At 35.8% G+C, this 20618-nt stretch overlaps 1 protein-coding gene and 1 long non-coding RNA gene across 2 annotated transcripts; both read left to right on the top strand.

Annotated features, from left to right (window-relative positions):
• The first annotated feature begins 3395 nt into the window (after positions 1–3395).
• LOC133852145 (ethylene-response factor C3-like) lies at positions 3396–4202 on the top strand. Its single transcript, XM_062288827.1, has one exon. The coding sequence runs from the start codon at positions 3432–3434 to the stop codon at positions 4107–4109; it is 678 nt and encodes a 225-aa protein (XP_062144811.1). The 5' UTR covers positions 3396–3431; the 3' UTR covers positions 4110–4202.
• A 5993-nt stretch (positions 4203–10195) lies between these two features.
• On the top strand, positions 10196–12618 carry LOC133851220 (uncharacterized). Its single transcript, XR_009895769.1, has 3 exons — positions 10196–10406; positions 11899–12018; positions 12578–12618. It is a non-coding gene; the product is annotated as an uncharacterized LOC133851220 (long non-coding RNA).
• The last annotated feature ends 8000 nt before the right edge of the window (positions 12619–20618 follow it).

Here is a 20618-nt window from a genome sequence, read left to right as displayed (position 1 = left end):
TATTTAGAACTGACATTCTTTTGAGAATAGTTAATTTAAGTCTATATTCATTTGCCTAACAATAAATGAGGTTTTGACCAAGGAGAAAGTAATCGTTCAATTAAAATGCAAATATACAAAAACCAATAATTTGACACGTTAAAACAATGTTGAAAATATTGAGGTGATCGAGAGAGTCCAATTATGTTGAATAGAAAAGATGCAACTTGTAGGAGCAGTGATATGTACAGGTTCATGCACATCGATCGATCTGTAAGGATCGGTCAAGAAGAATGGGCCATTTTATTTTAATCTAATTTGCTTTTCCTAATTCTTCGTTTTTCTTTTTAAGGATAAAAAAGAAAAAAGGAAAAGACATTATTGAGACTTTAGACATTGGTCTATAATTTTATGACCACGTGTTGTTTTGGATTGCTCGAATGTCAAAAGTAGATGGGCCACAGAGCGGTGCGTACGTGCCGGCTGCGCAAAGATAACAGTTAGGTTAGGTTTTTTTTTTTTTTTTTTTTTTTTTTTTTTTTTTATGGAGAGGGGAGATAAATCTTCTATCTCCCAATGCATGCATGAATGATAATATATATAATTTATTAATTTGATAAGGATAAACGGTTCACTTGAATGGATTTTTTTTACTTTAAAATAATTAACTGTGAGGTTCCGCCGGAAGATGGTATATCGATCTAGAGATTTTTTACTGGTTCTAAATTTTCAAAGTTATTATTATTATTATTATTACTTTTATTTTTTTTTATTTTTTTATTTTAGAAAACTTACTTTCTCTCGAAGTATCACAGATGCCAGACGGATTTTACAATGTTACTGTCAAATTATCAAAAATTGCAGTGGGAGTATGTGCTTCATTTTTCAGCTGCTTTCGATCAATCCCTCTTACTGTTAGGGTTTTATGTTAATTACCTCAAACAGCTAATAGGTAAAATGCCATTTATACTCATGTAAAATTTATAAAAATACAAATTTTTTTAATTAAAAAGTTGATTTTTTTTTTTTTTTTTTTTTTTTTTTTTTTTTTTTTTTTAAAAAAAAGATAAAAGTAAAAGAAAACCTAAAATAGACCCTAATTAACTAGCCCATGTCGTGGCCTTGGGTCGCTGGGGACCGGCAATTTTCTCCCCCCCTTTTTTTTTTTTTTTAAAATAAAACAGTATTTTGGTTATTTCGGCATTCTTTGCTAGGATTTAACCAAAAAATCTTAATATAGGGGTGACATTAAAATGAGCTGAAAAATATAATATCATCATTGCAACATTTTCATAATTCGACGGAGACATTGCTAAACCCGTGATACATCGAAGCGGGTAAGTAGAGTTTTTTCCCCTTTTTTTTTTTTTTTTTTTTTAATAATACAAGATGGAGGGAAGCACATCAAAGAGTTACAAAGCAGATAACAAAGGGGAATTACGTAGAGGAAATAATTAAAACCAAAAAACTTGTGAGCAGCAGCCCATTATATTAGGCAAAAATATGAGTTCTATAGTTGGACTACCTTCCCACTTTATGTGCTTACCAGAACCACAAAGAAGAAAGAGCTGAAATGACATGTTTGATAACTGATCGAACCAATTTGCCAGTCAATTGATAATGGTCATAATGACAATCAAATAGTCTCCATCCAAAATAAGAGGAATTTTATTATAGGAGGGTGACAAATTTGATGCTAGGAGAGCATCTTTTGCTTCTCTTAAATTCACTTCCATGGAGTTGAGTATGGTTGTAAAAACAGTCAAAATCTTACCACTAGCTATCATTGCTAATGACAGCATATATGATAAAGAATGATTCCTATTGGCTTTTAGAAAGCCTGTAGGAGGAGCCTTCCATATATTATCCACAAGAGCCACGTTCTCGTAATTAAGCTTGCTCATGGGATTTAAAGTTAAGAGTTAGCTTAATTTGATTCAAAAGACAACATAAATACTTTAAATAACGTACCCAATATCACACGGTAATTAAACCGCATACCTACATCATCTAACCAACAAATCCTACATAACTCCATTGAAATAAGCTAATAACACAATCTACCGAATGTTATAGCAAATCTACGATCTAAAGACTATACAACTAGTAGAGCAAATAAAATCAAACTAGAAACGATGAACAAATGCAAGATTAACAAGATAAGTAGAGCTGATTGCTTCATCTTGAGTGAAAGCCCTCAAGATTCGACTTTTCTCTTATCTCTCTCACTCTAAAGGTTTATGGAGGCTGAGAATGACGAAATGAGGCCTAATTAAGTATCAATGATCAACATTTAAAACAAACTTATGCACGCTCAAAAGAATGGGATATATAGTCTACATCCAAGTTGTTATAACCGTCTATTGATCATTTGAGTACTAGCTAAATCGAACGTTCATGACTTAGGGTTTCATCGAACTCTTGATCACCCACATCGATCGTTCTTTCCACCCCGATCTTCTTAAAAATCAGAAAATTCAATACTCAAACCGACTACAAATAGTTTCAAGGTTAATTAAACACACCTAAAAAAAAAAATTATTTCGAGATTTACAATTTATTGGTGGTTTGTAAACTCCAACAAATTAGCAGCGTTTACAAAATGCTGATACTTTTATACGACGCCGGCGTTTATAAAACACCGACATATTTAGAAGCTTATATCGGTTAAAAAGGCTTGTGAATTACAAATCTGTCTGAATTTTGTAAAAGGGCCAAGAAAAAATGCAAGTATTTTAATGTAGTCGTTTAATTATTTCCCGATGATTGAGTTAAACGTCGATAAATTATAAAAATATGCGTAAGTAATTGTTAATATTTCTCTACAGTTGATTTGTGCATCGTCTTTTATTTATCCTAACACCTTATTTTCAAAGCCCTAAATTTTTGCCGACACTTTTTTTTTTAGTACCATCAATGTTTTGGCCGCCTGAATATTATTATTATTTGTTTTGTATTTCCCCACCGGAGTTTCTAAGATGGATTGAGCCTTTTTTTTCCACTGTAGTGTCAACCTCATATTGCATGGCATGGCCATAGTCTTATCACAGTTACCACAGAATGGGAGATGACAAGGACAAAACGGGGCTTTAAAGAGTTTGCCCACTGCAAGTGGACAAATCCCCCTCCAATGGAATCATCGTGCTGACGTCACACTAAAATTTTCACCTGGACCTGGCCGCCATGCCCTCAATTCCTTTGACCCACGTGCACATACACAAATCTCTGGGGCCCACAAATTACGACATTTTGTATTGCCACTCAAATGTTCATGTAATTCATCCCTCTTTCCGTCCTTATCACACTCTTTGTATCTTTGCTCCTCCTCATTATTTGAACCTGTCATTTTCCCTCCCTTTAATTTGCCCCTATATAAAGCCCCCACTCTTTCAAGTATTTTCTGCATGATCAAGTAACCACTCACTAAACAGAAAGAAAGCATTCAATTCAACATGGATTCTTCATTCTTTCGTCACCCGTTTTCCGAATTCTCCTCCCAGTCTTCTTCGTTTGCCTCGCTGGAATCTTTGTCGTGGAATTCCATGTACAATTTCGAACACCAATCCCTTCCTTTCAATGAAAATGACTCCCAAGAAATGCTTCTATACGGTGTCTTAGCTGCTACTAACGACTCATCCGAAATCACATCCTCCGTTCATGTCAAAGATCACGAGGAGGTGAATTCAAGAGCCAGTATTGAAGAGGAGCCTGTGAAGGAAGAAGTATCCTTCCGAGGGGTTCGACGGCGGCCTTGGGGAAAATATGCAGCGGAGATAAGGGATTCTTCAAGGCGTGGTGTTAGGGTTTGGCTAGGAACTTTTGACACGGCCGAGGCCGCGGCTTTGGCCTACGATCAAGCTGCATTTGCACTGAGGGGTTCGTTGGCTGTTCTCAATTTCCCGGCCGAGAAAGTTCATGAGTCACTTCACCAGATGAAGTATGGTTATGAGGAGGGGTGCTCGCCGGTTTTGGAATTGAAAAATAGGTACTCCATGAAGAGGAAGTCAAAGTGTAAGAAGAAGAAAGAGGGGAAGAGGGTGGAAAATATGGTGGTGTTTGAGGATTTGGGGGCAGACTATTTGGAGGAACTTTTGAGTATATCTGAGAGTGCTAGTCCTTGTACTTGCTGAATGATCAGCACTGTCCCCAGCATGCATCTTCTCTTTTCTGTATTTTTCATTCTGGTATTTGAGAGGCAGGGGGGAAATGAGATTAAATTACTAGCAATTTTGTTGTTCGATTCTTAGCCTATCTTCAGTAATAATAGTTTAAGTAGTTATTGAAAAAGTACAGTTCTCTATTTTAATTACTGTTTTTTGTATTTTGCTTATTTTCCTGAAGACGAAATATAATTTGACTATTGTCAGTCATTTGCTCATTCTATTGGAGATACTCTTAGTAATTTACATAGCAAAGATGCGAAAGTTAATATGGGGCTCACTTGTCTAAATTGTCTGTCCATATGTTTAAATAGGTAAATTCTATAAAAAATTCTCTCACATTTACTGTCCAGCAATTCAAATAGCAAAATACTGAAAATTCATATGGGTAAAATGACCAGCTTCTTGGATAGTCAATCTTAGACAGTTTCTTCTGTAAAATTTTGAGATAATTGAGGATTCAACTTCCAATTACGAAGTGGGACCTAGATTTTGTAGTCCATCGAGACAAGTGGACAACACGTGTACTAATTTATATTCCTAATTGGTCGAGTAATTCACTTCGGATCTTCGCTGTGTGCCAAAGCTACTGGCTGTCCATTGTAATGACATACTACATATTGCAACGGCCGTTCTTGCCTTTTTTACAGCTCGTTGGATTGTTTTTAAGGGGTAGTTCAATCGGTTGGGGATCACGTCTTATAAAGCGGAGGTTTTTAGTTCGAATTATCACTCCTTCCTCTTGTGTGGACATGTTAAAAAAAAAAAAAAACTCGATAGAAAATACATGTAATGATTTTTATTATTATTTTTATTTTTAATTTTTAATTTTTTAATTTTTTTTTTCTTTTACACTGTCCACCTATTTTTGTCGCCAAAGGCTGCAGCCAAACATCTGCAAGGCAATTGATTCAAAAAGTCAAATATATACCTTTAGTCAAATATACGCGAAGGTTTTTTATATTTACCTTTAGCCTGGTCAAAAAGTCATGAAGTGGGTCCACATAATTCAATAGACAAATAGATATATAAATAATGGAGAGAACAAAAATTTATTTTAATTATTTAAAACATTACCATATAATTGTAATATAATTGAGATAATGCATATGATAATAAAAATTAATTATTAATTTTTTTTTAACGAGTTTTGATTTAACAGTTAATTTTTATTACTATATCATCTAATTATATATCAACCAACTAAATAAAATTATGAAATCAGTTGCAGACTTGCAGTCGTGACATATATATATATATATATATATATATTATGACACTTTTTTGTCCAATCCCAGACAACTTGGACAAAGTCATGACTTTTATAGCCAAAGGAGGTGAGACAGTGAGAGAAGATAAGCCAAAAAAAAAAAAAAAAAAAAAGAAAAGAAAAGAGAAAGTGGCCATGACTTTCAAGGCAGTGAGATTAGGACTAATAATTATTTAAATGATAAGTAAATTCGACACAAACACAACTTAGTGAGTTAGAGTTAAAATTTTAATTAAAATCGTATTTCCGCTAGGGAAAATTCGTGGCAATCCTTAATAGCAAAGCTTGAGACTCCAGAGTAGTGTGGAATATACAAGTGAGTGTAAAAACGACTAAGTCAAGCATTAAAAATATGTAAGAAGCGTGAGTGATTAACATAGTACAGTTGGGCTCAAACACATATACTTAGACTTTTAGATTGTATGTGTCTCAATATACTATATAAATGAACTCATTTAAGGGTTCATTTGGGTTTGCGATTTCAAAAAGTATAATTTTAAGTAACGATTTTAAAATGTGCAATTTGAAAAAAATCCTTTAAAATTTTGCGTTCTCAAAAAAGCACCAGCTTACATGTGATTTGAAAAAGCAAATTTTCTGCGTTTTCAAATCGCAATTTTTAAAAACGCAGTTCCCCGAACAATTTATGTTCTGCGATTTGATTTAAAATCGCACTTATTGTCTATAAAATCGTTATTACAAACGCACTCTAAAAAACTCACCAAAATATCAATCCCGTTACAAAGAGAAATATAGGCTAGAGTTTACAAACAAACTGTAAATCATTGGGGTAGACTTGGCACACAACTATTTCAAATGATTGATTACTTTCAAATTGTCACCTTAACAAGTTATTTTAGCCACCAGTCCTAATGTTCCTAAAAGCTGGTCTGGTCAACCAATCAAGACCATGACCAAATGTGTTTTAAGTAGCTAGGGATGATGGCCGGCTGGGTGCATGAATAAATTAGCAAAGGATATCTATCACATTTTTTGGCTGGGTCAATTGGAAACATGTAAAACTTCCAGAAGTATTTGAACGTCTTCTCAGTCAAAAAGTAACAAGTTTAATCAAAATTGTGGTCATAAGTTTTTTGTCTGGATGATGTCATTGTCAGACTCATGTGGGCTACCCTATTAACTTTTTATCCATCCTCTTTTGCTTATAATTAGAATTCTTCATAATTATTTATTTTAAATTTGGGAGAATCTAAGCAAGTGATTGTGAGAGATTATTTATGAAATTCGCCTGACCGGATAAATGATTAGACATTCCAATTTTTATTTGGTCTGGTGGGTCTCATAAGTGGTTTCTCACAATTACCTGTTCGAATTCTCTCATATTCTAACAAATAATTATAGAGAATCCTAATCTCTTTACTTTTTCATTGTACATTAACATTTTATGAAATAATTGCCTTGCATTGGTAATAATTTGAGCGGTTAATATAAAAGAGTTTACATAAAATTTACATGTCTGGATAAATAGTTCATTAGTCCAAAATTTATTTGGGTACTAATGTCTAACATAAATTCTGTCAAATTATCTATAAAAAATACTAACAATTCAAATAGCTAATTGGTATATCCAAGTTTCATATATTTATGTGACAATAAATATTTTTTATTTATTTTATTGAGTTCTAGGGGGCAAGGAAATGGAGTGATTATTTAAGTATTAACCTTTAGTTTATGGCAAAACACGAAAATCATGGCTTATCCTAAGCCCACTTTATTTGTGTTACGAGACATTTAATTTTTGATAAATAACATATTTTATGTTAAGCGAAGTATTATTTATTTATTTTTTAAAATTGTTCAATTTTAATTTGCACCATAAATTCCTTGGAATATGGAATATGCCAGTTCCTATTATTAGCAGCTGTATAAAATAAATTCATAAAACTTTTGATATTATATGAGACGATAAAGCAGTAGATGTAATTAATTACATGCTATCATACAAGAGGCGAAATTTCGAATGGAAATAGGTTGAGGATTTTTATTGTATAATGCACCACACCAAATCAGTATTTTTTTCTTGGATGAACAACCGTAAATGCTCAAGTCTGATGCCAGTTGTTGGCCATTCTTTATGATTTACTGCGAAGCCTCGATTCTCGAAGAAGGTGATCGAGGCGACAAGACATTATGACCCATTTCGCGAGAATTTCCCAACACCACAACGTACCTCAGTCCCACATTGCTCAGAAGGAACAAACTTCTGCGCTTTATAACGCACTTGTGTGAGATGATTGTTCGCCGGGCTTAGTAACGCGAGCCTATAACCTGTGTAGGGGCATTATTGTGATGGGACTCTGGCCCAGCCCAACTGGTCGGATTCTGGTTGCTATTTGCTGGCCTGTCCGTTCCAAGCCAAGAGTTGATCCATGTGGCTTGTGCGTAGGCTCTGGGTCACGTGGTTCCTAGAGCGGAGGGTTCTGCGTGAGGCTGGTTTCACAGAGCAGCGTTTACCTCCCGCTCTTGGCAGTGGAAGGATAACGGGTCAGTGGCATCCGAATTCAACAAGGCCCGCTGGGTTGAACTCAGTTGAACCATCACTTTTTTTTTTTTTTTCTTCATATTTAATTTTACTAGACTTGAAAACCATGTTTTTGGCCCAACCTCTTTTTAAGTTCGTTATATGTTTTAAGAGTATTTTTAGTAGTTTCATCACATTTTACTTTTTAAAGTTGTTTTTTTGGTGAGTTACTTTTTTAATGTACCCTAATTATTTTAATTATTCACTATTTCATTTAATTAATATTTTTTCATATTTCTTTTTTCGTTCTTTATTTAATTTTTTTTGAATGTTTGTCTTTTCCCATTAGTCATATTTTTGAATATTTGTCTTATTTTATTGGTCATATTTTGTTTTTTTTTTTTTTGTTTTTTGTTTTTTTTTTTTTTCTATTCAAATATGGGGAAAGGGGAAGAGATTAATCTACAGATCAACCAAACCTTAACAGAAAAGACAATAAAACAGTAAGCAATTAATGGTGATTATGTATGAGTTCAAAAGAACCAAAAACAAGTTGGGCCTGTCCTGGGGCCGTACAAGGCGGTTTAAAAATAATAACCACCGTGAGATAGTTGTTGCTGAGGAAACACTACCAAAAATCGGAGAGGAATAGTTGCAAAAGAACGAAAATAAAAACAATAGTCTCCACCAACAGATTAGCCTGCAAAGGAGCTGAGAGACTATAACCCAAACCACAAAAGACAAACAGCAAAACATCTACAAAAGTGTGGGAAAACAACAGAAATACAACAAAGAAATTACAAAAACCACAAAACAGTAGCAGCATCGGCGGAAGAGGAGCTCACACGGAGGAGGATGACAATCAACACTTTGGCGCGTAAGACCCACGCGCTAGCGAGTAAGATCTACTTGCAGGCGCATGTGGGCCACGCACTGGCGGGATGGAGGTGGGATCGGTGGCAAAGGGAAGCGAAGAAGCCAAGGAGCACGATGGAATGGCGTGTCTGAGGGTGGGGCTTTCAAAAATTGTCAAGTCTAAGTTTGAAAAACCCAAATCCAAAAACTTCAAGAAAAAGACAAATCCGCCAAAGGGAACTGTGGGGGGAAGCAGAATCCAACGGATGGGTAAAGGAGGAGAAGCCGATGTAGCTGTTATTGAAAGATAAAACCTCTGAAGAGGTGGATATGGCTTCCAAGAAGGCTGGTAAGGCCTTCAAGGAAATAGAAAAATCCTCCAAGAAGACTGGTAAAGCCTTCAAGGAAGCATAAGTATCCTCCAAGAAGACCAGTAAGGCCTTCAAGCAAGCATAAGGTTCCTTCGAGGAGGAGGGGATGGGAAGTACCCCCTCCTCCTCGTCGACAGAAAGGCAAGGTGTGGTTGGAATCAGGAGAGAGAAGAGAAAGTTTAGCCGAGAGGCTTTTAAACTGTTGGGTTCTTTTAAAATTTTGTATTATTTTTTACTGTATTTAAAATTGCGAATACCAAGAAAATTTGTTTGTTAAAATTATATTTGAATGGTTTAGAGAACTCGAGATAAAATTGAAAAAAGTTTTATAAAACTTGAGTAGAATTTGAATTTAAAAAACCTATTCAAACCTATTTTTAAAAAATAATAAAAATAAAATGCTACCTAAACATACCCCTTTAATTCCACAAAACCTGTTGGAATATGTGAACAAGAAATTTGTACGATATTGGATGTCTAAAGTGTAAAAATATTGTAGTTTAAGAGAAAAAAAAAAAAAGAAAAAGAAAAAAAGAATACATTTTAGCCTAAAATATTACATAACAAAATAGAGTTGTACATGAGAGGAAAAAGTTCAAAAAAAAAAAAGAAAAAAAAGCGAAGAGAGATAAATGATCAAATTTTTATAATTTTTTAATAATTTTATTGTAAATTTTTAATTATAATAGTGAGGTTGTTGAGAATAGTTTTTATATATTTTCACCAAATTACCTTTTCAAAATGGTTAAAAAACTATTTTAATGAAACCGTTAAGAGTGCTCTAATGGCGGGGCCCGAGTTGCATGTAGTTGTGCATCGACCGGCTGCAGATAAGTTTTGCTTGTCTCTTTATACAGAGTTTTTGTTCATTCTTCTTCTTCTTAATATATATATATATATATTATCTTCACCTTTTCAATCACAGAAAATAACATATAATTATCTAAAGGACCAAACTGTTGCGCTAGTGTATCTTCAACTTTTACAATGATGTGGACCATATATATATATATATATATATATATATATATATATATATTCCCCCACACAGAAAAGAAAGTAACAAAAGAGAGGGATAGTTCCAAGGAGACGGCGGCTACCTGGAAGAACCTGTTTTTTTTTAGGACAACCATGTAAAGTGATTGGCCAAGACTACTTCACATTACCAATCACATGGGCCATGGCTTTTCAATCTGACGGTCAATCTTGCTCTGCCGGAAAGTTGCCCTTACCAATTGGAGTGGAAACAAATTTTATATTCAAAACTTAAAGCAATGCCCATATGAATAGTATAGCATGGACACCCATTATCTCATTTAATTAATATATCTTTATGTCCATTGAAGATAGTATAGGACTATAATGGAGATTTAGAAGCTGATCATTTAAGGTATGCTTGTTAATGGAGAGGTTAGAAACCCACGTTCACAACCATGCTCGAACCTCATTCAAACGTACATCACTGTGTGACGATTGTAAAACTTTAGTTCGCATTCGAATGAGATAGCTTCGACCTATTTTATTTCGGTGACCTTCACCTACTTTGAATGAGATAGCCATGCACCCACGGCCACTCTCGGCGGAAAAGGTTTTCTGAAAAATAGAAAGGCATCTCCACCTTAATTAGTGTTTGCGTTCAATTCCCTTAGGTGCTTGATACCACTTCCAACCAAAACCCTAACCCCTTTGCTTTCTCTACTAACACTTTCAATCCGTTATTCTCACTTCCGTCTAGGGTTATTGACTCTAAAACAAAACCCATCATTCTTTACTTATTTTCCCTTAATCCTTAAAACAATTCATGCTCCATTTGGTTTAGACCTAATTCCTCGAAAGCCTAATATATTAATCCTAGTTTTACATTGCAAATCGATGCACCCAACACCTTCATTAACATTTCATACAACTAAAATCAATTAAAAGCCTATTTAAATAATTCTCTAATATTGAATATCCTCAATCATTTATTTTCTAGTGCTTTAGAACTATTATGGGTCGTATGTGAAAAACCTAAAAGGCTGGGCCCCCATATATATTCTTATTCTTCTCTTTCTTTCTTTTTTTTTTTTTTTTTTTTTTTTTTTTTTTTTTTTTTTTTCCTATTCTTCCTCTCTTACTTTTTACGGTAAAAGTCATCAATTATCATGTTCATACTAAAAAGTATTTTGGTAATTTATTTTCTCATTTTTCAAAGCGTATTTTGAGATTGAGTTAGGTCTCTAGACTTTTCACGTAGTATTTTCAATAGATTGTTCTCACTTTTAATCTGAAAGGAAGAAGTTAACGGTCTAATTAATACAAAAAAGGTAGGCTCCTGAGAGTGACCCAAATCAAACCAAACATTCAAATAACCCGATCCTATCAACTCATTAGGCCAAAGGACAAGAGAGAATATAATTGTTGGAGGAAGACAATGTACGTCACATTCACCATGCACATATTCTAAATAATATCCGCCTCCCCCAAGAGACAAAAAAATTAAATAATCTACAGGGTTAGGTAAACTTGTACGACATCACCTTGCCGTGCCCTTTCTTATTTGCCACGTTGTCCTTATGCTCAAATTCCCACATATGTTTATACCTAATAAAAAATTATAGTTTAATACACAAATAAAAATTAGGTAAAGTAGGTAAAATCGTTGGACAGGATATGCATGTACGGATGTTAATATTTGATCATTGCATTCTAAATGTAAATTGGAATGTAAGGTTTTTGATCAAAATATTTTAAAACTGCTCTATTATATAGAAAGTTTTGAATCTCTTATAATTTCTGTAGGAAAAATTATAGGGGACCAAGAGAGAGCCCCCTGTACGAACAAGATTCGTTGCCAAAACAAGTTGCGCAGGTGAACCGGAGAAAACAAGAATAGTATCAAGAATCTCAATTGGAAGAAATGTTAGTACTTTGTTACAATCTCAATGTTATCTTAAAATCAATGTTAAATTAAAATATCTTATTAGAAACTGATCATCTTTAAAAAAAAAAAAAAACAAAAAAAACAAAAAAAACAAAAAAGGGGGGGGGGGGGGGGGAGGGGAAAGAAGGAAAGTGAGATAAATGTGTTTTTTGTTTTGTTTTGTTTTGTTTTGTTTTTTTGTTTTTAAGTACAACCAACAAAATAGAAAAACAGGGAAAAAATAACAGGTAAAGAATGGGGGTGGATCTTTACCGCTACAAATGGGAAAAAAGAGGAGAGTGAGGTAAATGTGTAGGAATGAAGTCAGAAGAGTAATGCAATTATTTACACTTATTTCAAGCCGATTAACATATCATGTTTTAAATGTTTTTTTTTTAATATGAAAACCTACTCAAAACACATTACGTTAACCAATATAAAATATATGCGAAGGATATCATTATTTTGATTTATAATTTCTCTATTCTATTACACTATATATGTAATTAACAACCTAGCTTATTTAGTTATTTTTCTGAATCCATGAGGTTACCCCAGGAGACAAACCGAGGCGGGAAAAGGAAGAAACAAAAAACAGAGGGAGAATGAGCTAAAGATTTCAAGATGGTCTCAGAAAAGCTCCACATATATAGTTCATACTTGTAAATAGATGCGAGTCCTAGTCTTGTATATAATTAGGGGACAAAAAGTACAGCACATATATTTAAGTTAATCAATTTTTTTGGCCCCCTTGTCTTAATGTGGTTGTCTTTGGGTGCAACCACGTTATGGTGTCAATTTTTTTTTTTTTTTTTTTTTTTTTTAAAAAAAAAAAAAAAAAAACTCACCTAATATATATATTTTTATGAATGAACCCTTCAAAATTAAAATTTTTACCTCATTTAATTGTTTTTTCCTTTTAAATTTACCCCTAACCTAAAAATTATAGTTTTGCCACACCCCTCCTCGTAGTAAGTCATACTAGATAGATTTTGTACCGAGTCTTACATGGCAAGATTCTTTTGTACACACTTTGTTTTTAAAAAGTTTAAAACAAAATCTCACGTAAGACTTTGTTTACAAATTGTGTGGAAGAAACATTTCTCATATATATATATATATATATATATATATATATATATATATATGTTAAAAAGGAAAAAGGATCACGTGTAGAATATAGTAGCAGCCGGAGTTTCATAGCTAGGGTGATCAGGTGCTGGTGTGGGTGTCACTTGACTTGGTCTTCTCAAAGTTATGCTCCGTTTGTTTCGACGTAAAATGATTTCCGTCGTAAAATAATTTCGACGAAATCATTTTCAGAAAAAATGATTTTCTCGAAAATATTTTTCGGTGTTTGGTTCGCACGAAAAAATTACGAAATGCAAAACTAAGAGTTTGGTAATTGTCGCTGGAATCCGGCAACGTCCAGTTGCCGTTGCCGGAATCCGGCGAGAAAGTTTGACCGGATCCGGCCAAAATGGCCGGATTCAGGCCGGAATCTTCCGGATCCGGCCGGATCAATGCCGGATCCGTCTAGATCCGACCAGATGTCGGCCGTTTTGGCCAGATCCGGCTGGATCAATGGCCGGATCCGTCAAGATTCGGCCGGATCCCGGCCATTTTGGCCAGATCCGGCCGGATCAATACCCGGATCCGTCTAGATCCGACCGGCTTGGCTGGAATCTGGCGATATCCCGACCGGAATTTGGTCTGCCGGTGCCGGATTCCGGTATTGGCAGAATTCCGGTGGCCTAATTCCGGCGCCGGCAGGTTTCCGGCGACTGGATGTTGTCGGACTCCGGCACCGATTGGATCCCGATGATTGACAATTGCTAAATTTTAACGATCGGATATTAAACATGCGTGTAAGGACGAAGAGCTTAATTTCGGAAAACGATTTACGATTTTAAAAATCGTAAATCGTTTTCCGAAAATTAAAAAAGCTTTTATGGTCAAACCGAAAATGATTTTCGTTGACTGTTATTTTCGCCCCAACCAAACACTGGAAAATGCCGAAATCATTTTCCAGAAATCATTTTACGCCGAAACAAACGGAGCATTAATTTAGAAAAAGAAAAAGCATTCTCATTATATTATAAATTTAGTTATCAATATTAATGCGTTTGAGTTCTGAGAGGCTAATTTAAAACATTTGGCCGATGAAGACTTGCCAACGACTTTCTGACCCACCTCCATATCCTGCGGAACGTACACAGCTTTCTCCATTGATGGCCAAGAAGCAGCACTTGGATTCGACCTCCAACTCCGCTGCTTCCTTTGGAAGTGAGAGAGTCTCTCTCTTGAATAAGGAGGTTTGCTTTCTTTCTTCTGGTTTCTGACTTTCTTTCTTTCTTTCTTCTTCATCTTAGTTTGTTGTTATTTAACATTTATTTATATGGGTCATGTGACTCATGTTTGTTCAATATTCTGTAACATGCGTGTTTGTATAGTTTCTGGTACAGCGTGAACACGTACAACACGTTCCTTCATGATTCTTCAGGCTTTTTCCAAGAATTTTGCAAAATGAGCAAAGCTAAGGAACCTTTCCGGAAATCCTCTCCGATGCTTAAGTTAGCATTTGTTAAAGAATCAGCTTAATTGCCAAAATTCAATCCTCTCTTTTTACCTAGAGCCTGAGCCTATTTATAGGCTTTTTGATGTGGTTGGAGAGTCGTGGATCACGGATCTCTTGGGATCCACGTTCTTCTTCTTATCCTCCAAGTGTGACTCTTCCGAAGATCTGAGACTTATCTTCAATCCCGGATTTTCAGGGGCAAGCCACGATTTCTGAGCCATGACTTTAGATCGTGGCTAACTAATGGAAATATTCCCAACACTTACCCCCCAATTCTCTTATCCGAGGCTTCGGGTAACAAGAATTTTGTGTCTCAGAATATCCAAGCCTTGGCACCTTCAAAAAATGTGTTATCTCCTTGTTTTTAATTGGGTTGTCTCCTTGCCTTCCTGTTTCCCAAGATAAGACTACCCGGGAGCCTAGCTTGCGAGAATCCTTCTTGTTTTTTCTTCAGGGTAAAATTTGACTAGGGGTAAAATCTGAACCGAGGGTAAAATTTGACCGAGGTTAAATTTGAACTGAGGGTAAAATCCGATTTGAGGGTTAAATTTGATGAAGGTTAAATATGAACTTAAGGTAAAATTTGACTGAGGTTAAATCCAAATTGAGGATAAAATCCGGCCCGAGGGTAAAATTTGACCGAGGGTAAAATCCAACCCCCCAAACCTTTTTGTTTTTTGTTCAGGGTTGTCTACCTGGCTCTCGGTGTAGGACTAACCGAGAGTCTTGTCTTATGAAAACCAACAATTAAATCCGAACTGAGGGTAAAATCCGACCCTCGAACCTTCTTGTTTTTTTCTTCAGGGTTGTCTCCCTGGCTTTTGGTGTAGGACTAACCAAGAGTCTTTCCTTATGCCTTTTTCTCTCTGCATGGTTGTCTCCCTAGCTCTTGGTGTAGGACTAACCGAGAGACTTTCCTTTTGCCTTGTTTTCTTTGTAGGGTTGTCTCCGTGGCTCTCGGTGTTGGACTAACCGAGGGACTTTCCTTCTACCTTGTTTTCTTTGTAGGGTTGTGTAGGGTTGTCTCCGTGGCTCTCGGTGTAGGACTAACCGAGAGACTTTCCTTCTATCTTGTTTTCTCTGCAGGGTTGTCTCTCTGGCTCCTGGTGTAGGACTAATCGAGAGTCTTGCCTTGTTTTCTCTACAAGGTTTTATCCCTAGCTCTCAGTGTAGAATTAATTGAGAGTCTTGCCTCTTTCTCGGCAAGGAATGATCTGAGATATTTTCTCTTCTCTCTCGGCAAAGACTGATCCGAGAGCCTCCTTTGTCTTTCCTGTAAAAGAAGTGACATCAATGTTCTCTAGACAGAGAACGCTCTGATGCCAAAGTCAGATCTATTCTTTTATTCTGAAAAAATAATTTTTTCCCAAAATATGAGGAATTCTCCTTGTCTTTATTACAACTTAAATAACATTGCTCCTTAAAATATTGCTGCAAATAAATAAATCTCCCTCGGGCTTTCCTAGGGTCCTTTCTACCTGATCTTGGGTAGGGTCTCATGTTGCCTTGGCTCCTTGTGCCTCGGGCTTCTACTTCTCAGATCCTGCCTCCTTTCTTCATTCTCCTGAGGGCTGTTCTCCAGACCCCTCTCTTCTCGTTGATAGTAATCCTGTTGATGTAGGGGCCTGTTATTTTCGAGCTGATTCCTTTTGCTCTCCAAAGAACCGGACTAGCTTGCCGTTCTTTATGAGCTCCTCAATCAACAATCTCAGGGTGATACACCCCTTGATAAGATGTCCTCTTTGCTCATAGAAACCGCAATACTTATCCTCATTCCTTTGAGGAGGGTTACTTGGTGTCCTCGGTGGTCGGCGATATTCCGGATCTCTCTTGATTTCCATGAGAACTTCTGTTATCTCGACATTCAGAGGTGTAAAGTTATAATCTTTGAGCTTCCTTACCTGCCTCTGATCTTCTCCTATAGCTTTCCTGAAACCTTTATTTTTCCTTCCCGGGGACCTATCTCGGGATGGTCTTGAACTGGCCATTAACTTCAGCGTCTCTTCTTGATGGATATATTCCTCTACCTTATCCATTAAGCCTTGTAAGCTATTAGGTTGCTTCCGAGCCAACTTCCTCATTAGAGGCTCCTTGAGTGAAATGCCCTGATAGAGGGAGGCATAAACCATGTCCTCGGTTGGATCTTTAACTGCCATCTTCTCTAGGTTGAACCGAGCCACGAACCCTTTATGAGTTTCACTGCTGGCTGGTGCAGTCTTAACAAGTATCCGGAGGGTTTCTTTCTTGTCTAGAAAGCTAGGAATTCCATTAGGAACATCTTGCTCAACTCCTTAAAGTTGTCCATTGAGTTGGGGGGCAGTCTCCTGAACCAGTCTCGGGCATTCCCTGAAAGAGTCAGAGGGAAGGCCCGGCATGCTACTTCATTCGATGTCTGGTGAAGGTCTAGGTGGGCTTGGAAATTCTCCAGATGATCAAGTGGATCTCTGTCTCCAGCATAACTCATGATTTGAGGTACCTTGAACTTCTCGGGTAGTCGGTAGTTTGCTACCCGACTAGTGAAAGGCGAGTCAATGCCCGACAAGAGCCTGTCCACCGCTAGGGACTTGCTCTTATCCTTCCTTTTCATCTCCATACGAGTGCATGTTCTATCTAGCTCAGCTAGAATTTTGCTTTGGCCTCCTGCATCCTCTTCTCGGCCTTCGGGACGTTGGAGCCTTCCATTTCTTAATCCCCGGGGATCACCTTCTCGTAAATTGTCTTCCTGGCGGTCGTCTTCTTGACGATCCTCCTCTCGGTAACCTTGGCCATTGACTTGGTTGTTACGCTCTTCTTCCTCATGCTCATCCTAATTCATCTCGGGATGAGGCTGTCACATATTTCTAAGCAACAACTCTGCATTTTGTCTCGTCAGGGCTTCTATATGAGCTTCCAACACTACTATGTGATCATGTTCTCCTTCTCTCGAGGGAGGAAATGGTGGAGGCTGCTGATTGCTCTGAATGATCGGCTCTGGTTGGATAGGCTGTCGGTCATTCTGGCTTCCAGAACGTGTGTTCATCACCATTATGGATTTCTTCTTTTTATGAGAAATTGTCGTTTCCACAAACGGCGCCAAACTGTTTATACAATTTTTAGTACAGCATGAACACGACACGTTTCTTCTTGATTCTTCGAGCTTTCTCCAAAAATTCTGCAAAATGAGCAAACCTAAGAGACCCTTCCTGGGATCATCTCCGATACTTAAGTTAGCCTTTGCTAAAAGAATCTGCTTAATTGCCAAAATTCAGTCATCTCTTTTTACCAGGAGCCTGATGTGGATCCACGTTCTCCTTCTTATCTTCCAAGCGTGACTCTTCCAAAGATCCAGGACTTGTCTTCAATCCTGAATTTTCAGGAGCAAGCCACGATCTCTGAGCCGTGACTTTAGATTGTGGTTAACTTATGGAAATATTCCCAACGATGCCCATATCAAGAACTTGGTCATATTCAATTGCTGTATTTGGTGATGTAACCTTTTCTTTTTCCTAGTATCTGTTCAACCAATTGAGATTTGCCTATTGTATTTGTATGTGCTATTATATAAAATCTTCTTATTATAGGTTCTTGGTGATCACATGGTTAGGTTGCTTGCTACATGCTTAGAAGAAGGTTTTTTTTTTTTTTTAAAAAAATTTTTTTAAAATTTTTCAAAATCTCGTGGTTTAGTTCCTCTTTAACTTGTTCTTTGTATTCATTAATTTTCCTCTCTCTTAAATCCTTAACTCCCATGAGCTGATTGGTTTATTTATTGTTTATTATTTATATTTTAGGGGGGGCAAATATTTTCCTTTCTACAATATTTGTTCACCGAGAAACTGAAAATCCCAATATTTTGGTTTGGATTTGATTAATAACAACTATGCTGATATTGTTTGATTAGGGAACCAGTTTTCTCAATTCCTCCAGTTCTTCCATTTTTCAGTTCTTCCTTGTTAGTGTTTGTTTATTTTGAAAAGGAAAATATTAAATCTTTGATTGGAAGAAGACGTACTATTAAGGTCCCTTTTAATTGGTCCTGAAAAAAGAGGAAGTCAAATTGCTTTGATCCATGCAGGCAAAGAGGAAAGCAGCTGAAGACCAATCGGCTGATGGAGTTGCAACAGACCTTGAGCATGAGGATGCAGTAGAGGTGATGACTAGTCATCCTATGCAAGCCTACAAATTTTGTTCATCTCGATCTAATTCAAAGCTTTTTTTAGCAAAAAGTTATAATTGTGTTTTGGCAAATGCAGGCAGCGAATGTTGGATTTTCTAGAGTATTTTCACTGGTAAATGGGAAATTTGTGATGGGTTCTGATAATGTAGTAGTAATGTTAAAATATGTCTAATTGTTTAAATCCTCCTGTTTCACAGGCAAAACCTGATGCAGGGAAGCTAGTTGTTGGCACCATTGCACTGTTGATAGCATCCACATCAAGTCTTCTAATTGTATGTTAATTTTCCTATCGGTGGCCATGCATTCACGTTATCTTTTTCTATCATTTTTCTCTCTGCTTAATTATCATCTAACACTAAATAGTACTGAATAGGATATTGAATTAATGGACTGTTAATTTAACTGCAAAGCTCCTTTTACGATTGCTGTTGGCTCACTGTCTCCGATTAACGAATACAATTGGACAAACGTACGTAAATATGTAAACAAATTGAATTACAACAAGTTTTAGCTAGGGTTGACCTGATGATATACAGAATAACATGTCGTGTAGCTGTATTACTATAGCCAAGATATCTAGCAGTATACTTCTCAACTCCACAAAGAAAATCTTTTTCTTTCTGTTTTGAGATGAGCATTGTAGATCATCATTTGAAGATAATCCTCCACGGCCCTTTTTCATCCATCTTGTTTCCAATATGCTCTTTTGACATATTGAGGTTAATTACTATGAATAGTACGACCTCCAAGGTCATTTGGATCTCTCTACAAACTCAACTTCTGCTTCTACACAAGCCGAAGGGCACAAAAATTCCTCTCTCGGGGTTTTCTCCCATCAATATCTGAAATATAGATTGCAATGCTACTTAATTATTTTAGCAAAATTGCAAAACAACAGCTTGTAATACTAACAAATGATCAATGTTGGTTAAATTAACAAACCTGAAGAATTCTCACCATAAACTGAGGTGGATATTGTACACTAATTAGCTTCGGAAGTTTCCTTAATTTGCTCTTACTCATGTTTGAAAGATGAGCACCAAGTTCAGTCTTCAGATGATCGAGGGCTTGATCGATATGATATGTTTAGACACCACTTAACCTAAAAGGTTAAGTTTATAAGTTTGGGCTTAACAATATTAAATTAACTACTTACTATTTATTCAATACTAGCTCATAACCAACTCTATGCGCAGGATTTTTCATTATAATTTAATTTCAGAATTTAAACACATTTTTATCATACTTTTAATTATAGGTTAAAAAATGTGTGTAGAAAAAAACTATCACATATTTTTCAATAAAAAGACATTAAAGATTAAGACCCTTAATTTTATTTTAATCCATTAAAAGTAGAACTTCTTAAAATATTTGTTCACATGGATGTAGTTTATAACAAAAAGAAGTATAAAAAAAATAGTAAGAAGAAAACCTAAATTCCAAATATTACAGCATAGGTAGTGCTGTAGTTTTTTTAATAGTTAAGATGGTGTTGTAGTTTTTTTTTACAGCACATAAGCCAAATCCTACAAAATAAAACAACATTTTTCACTCAACATTTAATGCAATCAAATAAATCATCTCACATCACATCCAATGCTAAATCAAATAAATTTTTGACTAATTTTTGCTTCCAAAAGCAAAGAAAACACTTCTAAAAAAAATTTGAGTGAATCATACAAAAAAGAAAAGAAAATACCATTAAACATTCAAATGAATTAAAAGATAAGACCCTTAATTTTATTTTAATCCATATAAATTAAAACATGTTAAAATCTTTGCTCCCATATCAACAATTTAAAATGAAAAGAAATATAAAGAAAAAAAACAGCAAGAAGAAACCTGTAGATTATGATTATCAAAGC

This window comes from Alnus glutinosa, chromosome 12, assembly GCF_958979055.1.
Source record: "Alnus glutinosa chromosome 12, dhAlnGlut1.1, whole genome shotgun sequence".
Classification (NCBI taxonomy): domain Eukaryota; kingdom Viridiplantae; phylum Streptophyta; class Magnoliopsida; order Fagales; family Betulaceae; genus Alnus; species Alnus glutinosa.
This window is presented reverse-complemented; position numbering and strand designations above follow the sequence as displayed.

Bases quoted from the DNA above. Each gene is read 5' to 3' on its own strand.
- LOC133852145 (XM_062288827.1), top strand. From the start codon at position 3,432: ATGGATTCTTCATTCTTTCGTCACCCGTTTTCCGAATTCTCCTCCCAG.